At 40.9% G+C, this 12,885-nt stretch overlaps 2 protein-coding genes across 2 annotated transcripts in view; one reads left to right on the forward strand and one right to left on the reverse strand.

Moving 5' to 3' along the window:
• Nucleotides 1-1,285: 1,285 nt before the first annotated feature.
• Nucleotides 1,286-7,023, reverse strand: ccdc80l2 (coiled-coil domain containing 80 like 2). Its single transcript, XM_073478200.1, has 12 exons — nucleotides 6,478-7,023; nucleotides 6,309-6,397; nucleotides 6,031-6,204; nucleotides 5,737-5,888; nucleotides 4,566-4,889; nucleotides 4,131-4,371; nucleotides 3,827-3,983; nucleotides 3,133-3,269; nucleotides 2,607-2,758; nucleotides 2,176-2,279; nucleotides 1,850-1,930; nucleotides 1,286-1,620 (listed from the first exon to the last, which is right to left on the reverse strand). Exons 1-12 carry the CDS (start codon nucleotides 6,758-6,760, stop codon nucleotides 1,286-1,288), a joined length of 2,229 nt encoding a protein of 742 aa, XP_073334301.1. The 5' UTR covers nucleotides 6,761-7,023.
• Nucleotides 7,024-10,378: 3,355 nt separating this feature from the next.
• Nucleotides 10,379-12,885, forward strand: part of nnt (nicotinamide nucleotide transhydrogenase) — a 29,993-nt gene continuing 27,486 nt past the window's right edge. Inside the window, exons 1-2 of the mRNA XM_073477460.1 lie at nucleotides 10,379-10,445; nucleotides 12,334-12,549. Coding sequence (XP_073333561.1) covers nucleotides 12,396-12,549 — 154 coding nt within the window. The 5' untranslated portion in view covers nucleotides 10,379-10,445; nucleotides 12,334-12,395. The remainder of the gene's footprint in view (nucleotides 10,446-12,333; nucleotides 12,550-12,885) is intronic.

Consider the following 12,885-nt stretch of genomic DNA (forward strand, 5'->3'; position numbering starts at 1 on the left):
ATGGAAGTCTATTTTCGGAACAGCGGGGTTTCGGAAAGGCGGGGTGTAACCGCAAGGAATAAGCAAGGTCAGCAGCATTCATCCTGTGGTGGCCTGATTTGGCAAGCTTTGCTTCAGTGTCAGCATCCAGAATTGGAAAAGAAAGAATTCCTGCGCCTAAAAGGTCATTAATAGAAGTTTAATGTGACATTTACGTTACGTTCACTAGCTACAGACTTTTGCATCTGGTTTTGTGTTATCATTGCTAGCTAGCTAACAAGCTAGGGATGTTTAGTGGGGAAGTTTAATGACAAATGGTTGGAGGAAGATATGTTTCTGTGGTGGTTGCCGCTGGCGGGAAATAAACCAAGGTAAATTGTATGATGAAAGAATGTCACATTTGGGGCCGTTGGGGGGAAATGCATTGAATCCCACCTGAAATCTTTTTCAGTTCATTTTGCTAGAACTGCCTATCTTTTCAATCATGTAAATTGTTTCAACATTCTCGGGGTCTTAAATTATATATGCAATAAAAATAAAGCACTGAATTTGACTAAAAACTGTGCAGGACCTCAGTTGTTCCGTCCTCATTATAAAATTAGATTTTTGTGGCATTTTCATGTGTTCTCGTGGCAACTGTAGAAAACCAAGCCTTTCCTGGTTGGACAGTGAAATTAAAGTGTCTACAGAAGATCTAGTACAGTTGTTTGGTACACAGATGTTATGTGTTCTTTTTTCAACAACTATAAAAAGCCTTTGCAGATGCTTTTTTTTTTTTTTTTAAGAACTGTTATAAAAGAATTTCCTGAGGCGTCCAGCATCATTCAACTATCTGTTTTACTGACCCTGAGGTGTCTGGAGACTGTAGCTCCTTGACATTTGTTCCCCAATTCAATTTCCGCATCACAACATTTCCGTTTGTGTACTTGACACACTGAATGTGTTTGAAAAGGACTCGACAGAAGTGTTGCCAAAAAGTGCAATCTGCTCAACCTTGGGTGGTCTCTCTTCCTCTTTCACCGAAATTGTAATCAGCAAATAATAACGGAGCACAGACTTTTCTAAAAAGCAAACAATTGAATGGTGCACATTTGCTCTGATTTAGACTTTTATTATTACTTGCAAACATAAAATATTCAGCTTATTATCGTGGTGTCCAATAGATGTAACATCTCTTTAGATTTTATAAATTGAATCCTGTGAGTCCTGAAGAGTTTATGAGGTCTTTGTTTATGCGTAATAATCCATGTGTTCATGTATCTGCTGTGTCATCTCAAGGATTTTCCTTCTTCCTCCTTCTTTCTCATCATTCCTCCGATTGGTGATACAAGTACGTCTCCTCGGCCCCCCCATCATCATAGCCTCCATAATGCCCCCCCTCGCCGCCTCCTCTCCCCCTGTCCTCAGGGCAGTGGATCCCCAGTCTCTTCTGCAGCTTCTCCTCCTGGAAGCGGAGCTCCATGGAGTCCACCAGGTCGTAGATGCTATCCAGGGACCACATGGGTGACGGGAACCACGCCTTCACGTCGCCGTCTTTCCCCACAACAAGCATGCTGAAATAGTCCTTACTGATCTTCAGCTGTTCTCTCAGGTTGTTGACCATGTCGCGTGATAACGGCTCGACCTCACTCTGACTACGACCTGGAAGAAGAATAGCAGGAAAACTAAGTGCAAAACACAGAATGGGATTTAAAAAGACAAGTTGGACTCCTGACAAACACAGTTAAAACTAGGATTCTAAAGTTTTGGACATGTTTCCATATATTTATAATGATATGCACAAATTGTAAAAAAAAAAAGAAAAAAACCCAAGTTCCTGTATCTACAACCATCCCATGCACCTGCACTTCCTGACATGAGTGTGACTCACCATTTAGTGGAAATAGCTCAACAGTTCCTGATGCTTTGTGTCCAACTCCAATCAGCTTTAACATGGCAAAGTGGCGAATACCTGAGGAGAGACCCAAAAAATGGTTACAGGCTAAATGTGAGTAACAAAGACCTGTGTCGGATGTGAATATAATCGTATGAATAAAAATATATTATAGTACAAATAAGTCAGTGACAGTGTTGGCTTGGAACTTTCCTAAGCCTGAAGGTCAGGATGGAAACCTGCCTGGTATATTTCCATATTGCACCAAAGAGAGCAGACAGATGTGGTATTGTTCAGTAGACGAGCGTGTAGTGTGTACTGACCCAGGTGACACTCCTGTCCATTGAGAGCAGAGAGCTGCTGTTGGAAGGAGTAGTCGTCCTCAGAGGGAGCAGAGATGAGCAGCAGTCTCCTCTTAGACATGAATCTGAACAGCAATAAAAACAGTGAAGTAAGTTTGAAGGTTGTGGTATGAGTCAGTCAAGCTCATGCCTTTTATTCAGACATAATGTGTTAAGGCACATGTTGTGTAATATCTATGAAGAAATAAAACACAAAGTTACTGTTACAACTACTATCCATCAAAGACAGAGAGCATGTACTCCAGAAGACTGCGTAAACTGTACCAGTCGGAAGAACATTCAAAGTGAGAAAAAGAAAAAAATGTATATTTCTGAAGAGGCTCCTGATGCTGCTTATCTCTATGTAGTATTAGTAAACTAAGTGAGCACTGGATTATAATAGCCTACTCTACCTGAGCAGTGAGTTCTCAGCTTCAGGCTGTTGATTGTTTTTGGAGCAGACTGGAGGACTCTTCCTTTCTTTTTCTTTTTCTGAGCGCCTTGAGGGAAAGTTGTCAATGTACTCGAACAGAGCAGGACTTGATGGAGGAGCCTCAAAGACTCTCTGGGAGAAAGATAAAAGCTAATTAGGCAATAAAATGCACAGGGTAACAAGTCAAGTCATATCAAGGGTATTTCTGTTCCTATATTACATGGCATTACATTTCAAATGCTCTTTAAATTGTAAGCCCACATCAGCAACAGTTCCTGACAAAGCTTGTGAGAACAAAAACACATGTAAATCTCTTACAAAATAATGTAAAATTCTTTAAGACAAATAAGTGAGCTTTGTCATAAAAGTCTGACAGAAATATTGCCTATTTGACTCCTTCACTGTCTTAAAATCTGGGGTAAATATGGTTCCCATCACTCTTAGCAGCTGTTAACTGGAGTGTTTCCAGGTGTGAACGTGAGTAAGAGCAAAAACAAATGTCTTACATTGGGCTTGATGTCGTAGTCCGTGACGGTCATGGAAAAGAGGTCAGAGGACGACAGGCTGAGCTCTGATCTCAAGAGAGAGATCAAACCTGAGTCTGAGAGATGTTCTGATTGGTCGCTGAGAGGAGGCTCTGACTCTGAAACACACATGATATAAAGTCAAGTCACCTCTGAGCAATTTTTAAACCTGTAAGGACATTATTTTTGAGTTTATGACTTGACCGTACCATCAGCTACAGCAGTAGTTCGTGTTTACTGCTAATGAACAAATGTGCTTACGTGCTCAAATGACCACTGTGGTTTTAGTTAAATACAGCCTCGAGCATGGCTGTAGTCTCTTAGTGTTTTTTCCCATTAAAACAGCTGCTGTTCAGCTGCTGCCTGAGGACAGAAGTATCTACAGCATGTATACTCAACACAACACAGTTACAGACTGTTGTACATTACAGTGCAGCAAATGTTTGCTGATGCTGCAAAGATGGAAGCAGCACATTTGCCTTTTGTCACGCTTCGGTAAAAAAATACAACGTGTTACTCTTTTAGCTTCAGAATATTCCGACAGCGTATCTATAAATAAATCAATAATACCTGCAAGAGATTATCCAGTTACTCTGTTCCACCCTTGGAGGGAACCTAACCAAATGTTTAAGATGCAAATATTCATACACACAGACAATGTACAAACACTTCCTACCAAGCTGGTGGTGTTGCAACGTGAGCACAGCGTCACGTCCAGCACCCACAATGGTCGCAACCGTGATCTTCCTGATAGCGAGGTCACAGTGTTGCTTCTTGTTCTCCTCTGTCTGCTGCATGTACAGGGTTGCATCTTTGCTGGGCGTCGAAATCAACTAGTACAACACAAACAGATACATCACTCCTAATAGATGATAGGATACTGATAAGGTGCAGAGTTTTCTTAGAAGTCCAGTGTTTTTGCATTAGTAATGTGGATGCCACTGTGAAAGAAAGACAAAGACAAAAGAGAAACTTCTCACCATTAACCTTCTTGAGCCCTTGAAACTGTCCAGAAACGCCTTCAGGGCTGTTTTATCCTTCTCACTGGCCTCTCTGTTGGACTTCTTCCCTCTTCCTTTCCCTTTCTTCCCTTTCTTCCCTTTCCCCTTTCTCTTAGAGCTCTGTTTTTCTTGTGTATCCTCCTTTACATTCACCCCTTTTCCAACTTCACTGTTTTTCCCTCCGTGTCTTTTCTTTCCTTCTTCCACAGTGTAGTCAGCCCTGCAGCAGAATAGAAAAAAATGACTTTGATGTTGGTCCAGCACTAAAAAAAGCACATCTTCCTCTGGTGTAAGGGGATGAGGAGGCATGATATGCCAGATGGGAACACAGAATCTAAGCAAGCTTTCAGTGAAATCAATCAAACATCAACGTTCCACACATCTACGTTATTTACAATAATATGAAGACTGCACCTGTCTTTCTTTACTTCTTCGTTGTTCTTTGACACAGATGGAGCTGTGTGCACCTTTTCACGTCCGTTTGAAGTGGCCCGACCACCACTGTTCGACTCCCTTCCCCTTGTGGACCCAATTGCAGGCTCCTTACGGATAACAAACCTCGACCGTCCACTTAAGATATCCTGGATCTTACTCTTCAGGGCAGCTTTTTTGTCCACGGGAGGTTTTCTTTGCAAGGCCACAACAGAAGTCACATTCCCTCGTCTCTGAGGGCTCAGCACCATCTTCTTCTTCATCTTTTTCCTTGTCACCGCAACCTTCTTTTTAGTGGTTTTACACCTGGATACAGAACATCAAGCAGCATGAAATATTACTTGATTTCCTGGTTTTGCACAACTCATGGGTGCAAGAGCAAGCTTTTATAGAAGACTACAATGAAAGGTGATGCCGGAGCAAGACTGGAGCCCATAATCTCTGATACTGGACCATATTTTCCAAATTAGATTTGGATTACGAAGCCCTATGTGGCAAATTTGTTATAAGAAGGTCTTTAACCACACTAGCTGCTCTGTGAGGCTGCAACAGTGATGCTATGAGCTAAATGCTACAATGCTTACAATGACAATGCTAACATGCTGGTGCTAAGAAGGTGTATTTCAGTCTGGATCAGAGTGGTGGACTGACGGACCCACGGACCAACAATTAGACGGTTAATAGATTAGTTAATTGAAAGAAAGTTAATCGACTATTTTGATGTGTTCATGTTTTTCAAGCAAAAATAAAAATCTTTTTCTGGGTCGAGCTTTTTAATTGTAAGGATTTGCTGCTTTTCTTTGTCATTTATGACAGTAAATGAAGAGTCTTTGGGTTTTGAACTGTTGGTTGAACTAAATAAGCAATATGAGATTAGACAGATAGAGATTGAGAAGATTATTTTAGATTAAATGAGTAAAATAATGGGCAGGTTAGATTGCAGCCCTAGCTGCTAGCATGGCTAAAAATAGCTTGCCTTGACATGTAATTTTATACCTGTATTATACCCAATTATGCACACATAGCAATGTAGAATACAGCTAATTGTTTATAGTTTTATTTTCGTATTCTTTGATATTTTGATTGGTCTTCCTACGAAAAACACCACTTTGAATTGAAAGTGGACTGAATGAACTTGGTGGTACAGTATAACCTCAGCTGAGATCCTTTTCTGGTCATCTTCTCCAGCTTCCTCATGGGGAACTGATCAATGACCTCCAAAATCGCCTCAACACGGACCGGAAACGGGAAGCGCTCACTGACGCGAAGGTTCTTCTTCATGACCAGCGTGGTGAAACCTTGCTCCTGAAACAACAGGTGTAATAAGACAACTACAAGTGAAGCAGAGGTACCCACAGAGGAAAAACTGACATTTTTAGAAAAATTTAAATTCAAAGTAATAAAAATAGGCTGCAACTTGTTTATATCTTCCCGGGATATTACCTACCTGGCTGGTAAGCTCCAGATAGTGCAGCAGTTTGGTAACTGTGTCAGGGTCAAGGCTCTCTACTATAGCATCTCCTTGAAAAGTTGTTTTCTGGATTCGACCTTCCATCATGGCGTTCTGGATGATGGTGATGATGAATGTGTCTCTTTCTGCTAGACGGCAGTTCAGTCCTTTCTGAGGAAGACACCAGAAAAGATGGAAAGAGAGTGAAATTAAATAAAACAAATCTGATAAAATCTTCTAAATCAATATGGTGTATATATCTGTATACACAGTACCTGCTCCATGTCTTCCAGCTGTTTCTCCATCATACGCAGGTAGTGGTCATTGTGTGATGGCGCTGTTATCACCCACAGTCGCTTTTTACCTGGAAGGGAGAAGGGTTGTTTACTGTCAGTAAGCAGACAGACAAATAGACACATCAGCTGATTGGCTCAATTGTCTTGCCTGCAAAGTCTGCCAGGAAATCCAGCTCCGGAGCCAGGCTTGATGAGGGCTCTTCGACTCCTCTGTTGCCTCCATGTTCTCCGTCTACATCCAACCCCAACCCTTGCTCAATTCCTGGAGGGAGGTCTGAATAGTCTCCCCAGTCCCTCACGTTAGGGTCCAGCTGATCTTTGGGCTTGCTATAGCCGATGCCCGGCCAGGCGGTGAGCAAACTCGGGTAGCTGAGGCTCCACAGGGTGGCAAACAACAGCAGAGGCCAGCGTGAGTTACAGATGTGAAACATCCTCACTGACACGGTGGAGTGGTTGGTTTGTTGATCAGTGGAAAGTTAGAAGCTCACAGATCCTCCTCTGCATTTGTGTTCATCACTCTTAGGCAGCCGTGTTGCATCCGAAGCAGACGATATGGATTCAGCAGCTGTTCAAAAGTGATTCAAGAGTTTAAAAGCTCTCAAAAAACTCCCAGCTGAGAAACATCCATAATTTTAATCCACATTCAAAACCCCATTTAAGGCTGACGGGTTCTGTATCCTTAAGAACAGGTGGACCAAATCTGACGTGAATCTTAAAAGGACAGCAAAGCCTGCAGTGATGTTAACCTCTCTCACCAGCAGAGAGAGACTGACTGGAGAGACCTCCCTCTCCCTGTACACACACACTCCACACACACTCCTGGTTCACATTATAGCCCAGGCTCGTTAACAGGAAACTCCTGGAATTTTCTGTGACTTCAAAGCATTTTCTGGCTGAAAAATCTCTTTGTTTCTCTCTCTCTCTCTCTCTCTCTGACACACACACACACTCTCTCTCTCTCTCTCTCTATCTCTCTCTATCTATCTCTCTCTTTGTGTATGTGTGTGTTGCTGCTTTGTCTCACAGCTGACTGTTTTGATGTCCTCTCCTAATACAGAGTTTTATATGCACATGGAGGCCAATGCACCCACGTGCATGAATTCACGGACGCATGCAAAAACACACTCATTGTTTCATTACATAACATTATCAGGTCAGTAGGGTGGTGTCCTATTGTGCTTTTGGTCGAGAGACTAAATCCCTACCTGCTGATGCTGACCTCTAATGTCCTTTAGAGCTGTGCAAGTGAAGAGACAATATCCCTATCCAGGATCAGTAAAATGTCAAATTACTTACAGATTGCATTTGACAGTTTTGATTTTAACATCTGTCACCATCCATTGTTAAGACATTGATCACAAATTATTGCAGGCTGCTTCACACATATAGAAAAAAAACAAACAGCGTTGACTGAGTGACAGATTGGAAGTGGTAGGATAGTGGTACAGCATTTCAGCCAAAAGCCATTTGTTCAACAGGAGTTCAAGCTTTTGATTGAAGGCAAATGGCAGCAGCCATAAATAACGCAGACAGGCTAACAGACGCTGCAAACTAGAAAAGTTCACACTGGTTCAAAGTTGTGAATCTGAGACAAATGTGCCCACAGGCGAGTTGACCCTAAACACGTTCTGCCAAGGAAAAAGTATTTCATCCCTCCCACTACTGCCCCATAAATGCTCCACAAGTTAAAACACAACCACACTTCTTTGATGAACAGTTCCCATCAGGAATCCAAAGACCACAAGGCTTCATAAACCAGGCCAAATATAACTATAAATCTGACCACAGCCTCATCCATCCAGATTTACAGAGTTTAGTAATAGCAGTAATGAAAATCAATCCAGTTGAACATTTAAATGACCAAAGCTCTGGGTTCTAGGACAGCAAAAGATGATATTATTATTGACTTTTAAGGGACATTACAATCAGAAATGTATGTCCACCTGTTTCTGACCTGACCTAGAAATAACACGTGTTGCTTTTAATATCACTGAGGAAGAAGACATGAAGACAGAAAGATGTACAAACAAAGCCAATTAGATGAGCTATTTTTATGGTGAAACGCTGAAATGAGATCCAGGCGTAGCAACAATGCATTCCACTCTCTGAGCCTGATAAAGAGAACCAGATGATCAGTATATGGGACAAGGAGAAAGCGCAGTATATATACTATATGCAATGTAAATGTAGGTCAATGAGGCACTGGTACCGAGAGAATAAATGACAGACAAAGACACTATTGCTCCAACACAGGCTGTAACTTACTGCTAGTTTTTCATTAACAAAGATTTACAAGGAAGCCGAACCAGCACTGTTAGCACATTAACACTGGAGGAACAAGACAAATACATGTGCTGTTGTAGAGAGATCAGCAACCATTTCCTAGTGTAACAGTGCTGGAGAGAAGAGAATAAGCTCCATGACAGTGACCTAATACTTTACTAGTATTTTGACTCAGAAACCTGAATATAATTCTGCTGTGATAATGATTTACTGAGTTCATCATACCAGATTAGCAGTTTCTCATTTTCAGGAGCAATGAAAGTAAAATGAAAGGAAATTGGATGACAATGAAGTCATGACACAATGTGAAATTGTGAGTCATGCATCACATGTTTGAACAGCTGTGTCATTGCTAGAAGGTTGCTAGATGATAATTACCTTCAGGGTACCTACAGTAACAAAACAGATCATGGGTACATTATAGTAGAATAATCTAACAAGAAGGAAATAAATGAAATAGTGCACTCGATCGCATCAAATTCTATAATGCTTTGGTCCACAATGAATAGAGTACTGCTGTTATTACAAAATGGAGAGATTGTGTGTACCATTATGAGGCTAAAACAATGCTGAAAAGTGAATAGAATGAATAAATATAGCAAAATATATATTATATTTTATGCACGGGACATGGGTCTCTGGTATATCGCCAAGAAATAATGTAGCTAGTTGTTATGTTTGTTGTTATGTAAGTTGATCTATTATGATGACTCCTCCCACTCTGTTCATGATTACTTGTGTTTTTACCTGTTACTGAGTGGCGGGGCGTCAGGAGAGTGAGCCGCACCTGAAGTAACTTCCTCTGATTGCTGCACCTGCTATGAGAGGGCTGGATATCTCCCTCTTGTGCTCTCTGTCTCCTGTGCTCCCAACCAGCAGTGTTTTAGTTTCATTGTGTTCATTTAGATTTGCTTTAGATTTGGTTGAATTCGATTAAACAAAATATTATTTAACATGTTTGCCTTTGTGTGGTCTCCCTCTTTGTTGCATTTCTAATGCCCTTTTAACCTGTTCAGGGCCTTTGCTATAGAAGTGGTATAGACTCCAGTTCCCTGTAACTACTACAGATAATGGATGGATGGATGCTGCACATTTTGACATCAACTTGTGTACAAACTTGGGGCCTGGTAGTATCTCACATTGAGGGAGGAATCACAGGATTAATAGGGGCCCACCAACCAATTTTTGCCACATGCCGCCAGAACAGGACTGTATTCAGCCATACATGACATATAATCCATGTATAAAACAGTTTTTTTTTTTAAATCTGCAATTAATCCTGAATAAACAGGTAAAAGATAGAAAAGAAGACCACATTTTAAACCCCCAGTGCAGTGCTAAATATAAAATGGTGAAAGAGCGCCCCTCAGTGGCAGCATACAGAGCTGCAAATTAAGTTTGGGGACGCCATTTGTGAAATATTAGATGACACGTAAATGTGCTCATTTATTCATATCTTTATAACTATATTTATATATGTGTGTATTTGTGTTTTGTCTGTCAAGAAATTAAGCATGCGTATGCTTCCAACAAAACGTTTTTAACCAAACCTGTCCCTAAATTAAGCTGATAAAACCGGATCATAATGCAAAATATGGACATTAATGTTACTGTCATTTATGAAAAAACGCTGAGGTAACTGTTGCTGAGACAGAGACGTGTGCACTTTTTATGGTTTCGTCCTGCCTCTTCAGTGACAACACATCAAAAGTCATAAGTCGGATATGATGCGTCTCATATGATCCAGTAATATTCCTGCCGGCCGCTGTTCCGGACATCTTCCGGGTTATCAGAGTTCGCCTGTGCAGCACAGAGCCCGGACCATTTACAAAGGTCAGTCGAGTTATGTTCCGCTAACTTTTCCACTCTCACTTTTCAGCATGCATTTGTTTCGGTTTGCATTTCTGTGCGTGTGTGTGTGTGGTATTTTTGAGTCATACGTCGCCTTCATGCACGAAACAGATGTGCGTTAGCCGCCTGCTAGCGCGCTAGCTTAGCTCATGTTAGCATTGAGCCCCCGCTGTGTTTTTGCAGGGAGCGGAGACAAAAAGAGAGAAGAGCTGCCCGCCTGGATTAACACTGCTGAGGTCTGACTCATAGTGAAAGTGCACTGAGCGGTGGCCTCACAAAAACACATTTAGCTTCAGCTTCTTGTGGATGACACACAGTTGTGAGACAGTTCACGCCATTGATTTAAACGTTGATTTATTGGTGACTTATTGGGTCATAAACGATGCCGTTAGCTCTGAGGTTTACGAGAGCCGTCCTGACCCGGGTTTAACCTGGGACATCCAGGACAAAGCAACGCACGTCTGCAGTTTAATGTCTTGTTCATCCATAACGTGGTTTTTATGAGCTAACGTTGAGTTTTAATATCAGAAAAAAATCTTAACAGAGTGTGTGTGTGATTCAACAGTTTTTTTGGTGACGTGGTAGTTTGAGTTTTTTGATATGACAGAAGAGTCCCTGAACACAACACGCTGTCTGTCTACAGACAGCTTGTTAAGTGAAAATAGGTCATCAATAGTCTGTCAAATAGTGCCGAAAGTCATATAATGGTTGATTAGTTTCCAGTTTCTCAGATGTAAAGATTTGATTTGTTTCCATGTTTTCTTTGATGGTATACTGGACTTAGCGAAATTTAAATGGAAGTGTTGTACTATTTTCTGATAAATGATTAATTGACAAATTAAAAAAATCAGACATTACTGATAACCTTCCTTCAAACACACTGCTTACAGACTTAACCTAATGTATGTTTTGGTATGCTTGCAGTATGTTAATGCTTTGTGCTTTGATTGTGTGAAATTGATTAGATTTATTGATTCTTTGTCTGAACTATGGTAAAGTCTCCCAAATGGGTCAGTTGTCCTTTAGTGATGTAACAGGGACACAGTTATTTTCATATTATATAGTTAAGTTTATCGTTTTTACCTTTTTTTTATTACCCTGATATGTCTTTTTAATTGGGCTTTTGGGCAATTACTTATACTGACTGTAAAAGGAAGTCCCTTAATTGTTAAATCTACGGTGCAAAACCCAAGAATAGTCCATTTACAATGATATAAATACATTTTCTGGTGATTAACAAATTAATGCATTTTTTAATTTAACTTTTAATTCCAGTTTGACTTTCAAAACAAAATGTGGTTTTGATCTTTTGACTGAAACAGTGTCCTTACTGTGCACACAGTGCGGCAGATAGGAGTTAAATGCCAGTCAATTCTAGTTTAAACCCTACTACACCAGCCCAGCTGTCCCAGTCTATCCCAGTTCATTATCTCCCTTTTAAAGTAAACATGCTGCCCCTCTTTCTGTTTACTGCCTCAGAGTCACTCAGAGGGCTGCAATTTAAAGACATGGTCACACTTTTATTAACAGAGATTTTTAAATGACATTTTTCTTTCTCTCCGAAATTATCCTTGCAGAAAATGAAAAAAAAATGTTTGTATATCAACAAAGATCAAGGACAGATTCGTAATGGTGCTCGGACAGTCATAATATGTGTTGGTACATATAGGAAAGTGTTGTCTCAATGACTGTGACCTGTTGTATAAGCTTCAACAAGGTCACAAGTGTGTGTTTGATCTACAAAAGAGCAGGGTAGGACATATTTCTGTGGAACTTGTGGGCACGACTTCAAATGTGTGTATATTTCCCTCTCACTCACTTTCACCTGTTATCCTTCTTTACCCATAATCCCCCTCCCGTCTCTTCCCAGGAGGGGTGCTGCCTGTCCTATTGAGCTCCTCCTGGTGTGTGAGTGTTGGGTGTGTGTGCACCATGGCGAGCCTCCTTCGTGTTGTGGCGGCCAGCTGCTCAGCCCCTGTGTTCAGCGGGGTTTCCTGTATGAAGCTGCAGAGCAGCAATGCTCTCAAATCGACATGCATTCGCTTTTTCAGGACCAATCAAGCTCTTGGACGATGTGCCAGTCCAGGTAAGACACAATACACATAATGTGATATCTTGGGTAAACTTAATAGAACGATATACAGAAAACAATGAATGCAACAGTTGGTGCAAATGATAATTTAATATTCTGTTTACAAATGGTCAGGATATTAATGTTATTACAATTTAGACAATGCATGATAACTGAGATTTTCTAGTTTCTGGAAACAGGGTTCCCATGGTTTCCTGAAAGTGTGGAAATTTGAGTGGAAAAACCAAGGCCTTGAAGGTCTTTGAAAAAAGACCTTCATGGTCCATGTCCGTGTCTAGACATAAATATAGACATGGGTGATTGAAAGTGCTCAAAATATTCTAATTGTTG

The sequence above is a fragment of the Pagrus major genome, chromosome 12, assembly GCF_040436345.1.
Source record: "Pagrus major chromosome 12, Pma_NU_1.0".
In the NCBI taxonomy this organism is placed as follows: domain Eukaryota; kingdom Metazoa; phylum Chordata; class Actinopteri; order Spariformes; family Sparidae; genus Pagrus; species Pagrus major.

Coding starts and splice junctions, on each gene's coding strand:
- ccdc80l2 (XM_073478200.1), bottom strand. CDS start 6,760: ATGTTTCACATCTGTAACTCACGCTGGCCTCTGCTGTTGTTTGCCACC. Junction 3,984..4,130: donor AGGGCTCAAGAAGGTTAATG/GTGAGAAGTTTC, acceptor GTGTTGTACTAG/TTGATTTCGACGCCCAGCAA. Junction 1,931..2,175: donor TGGACAGGAGTGTCACCTGG/GTCAGTACACAC, acceptor GTCTCTCCTCAG/GTATTCGCCACTTTGCCATG.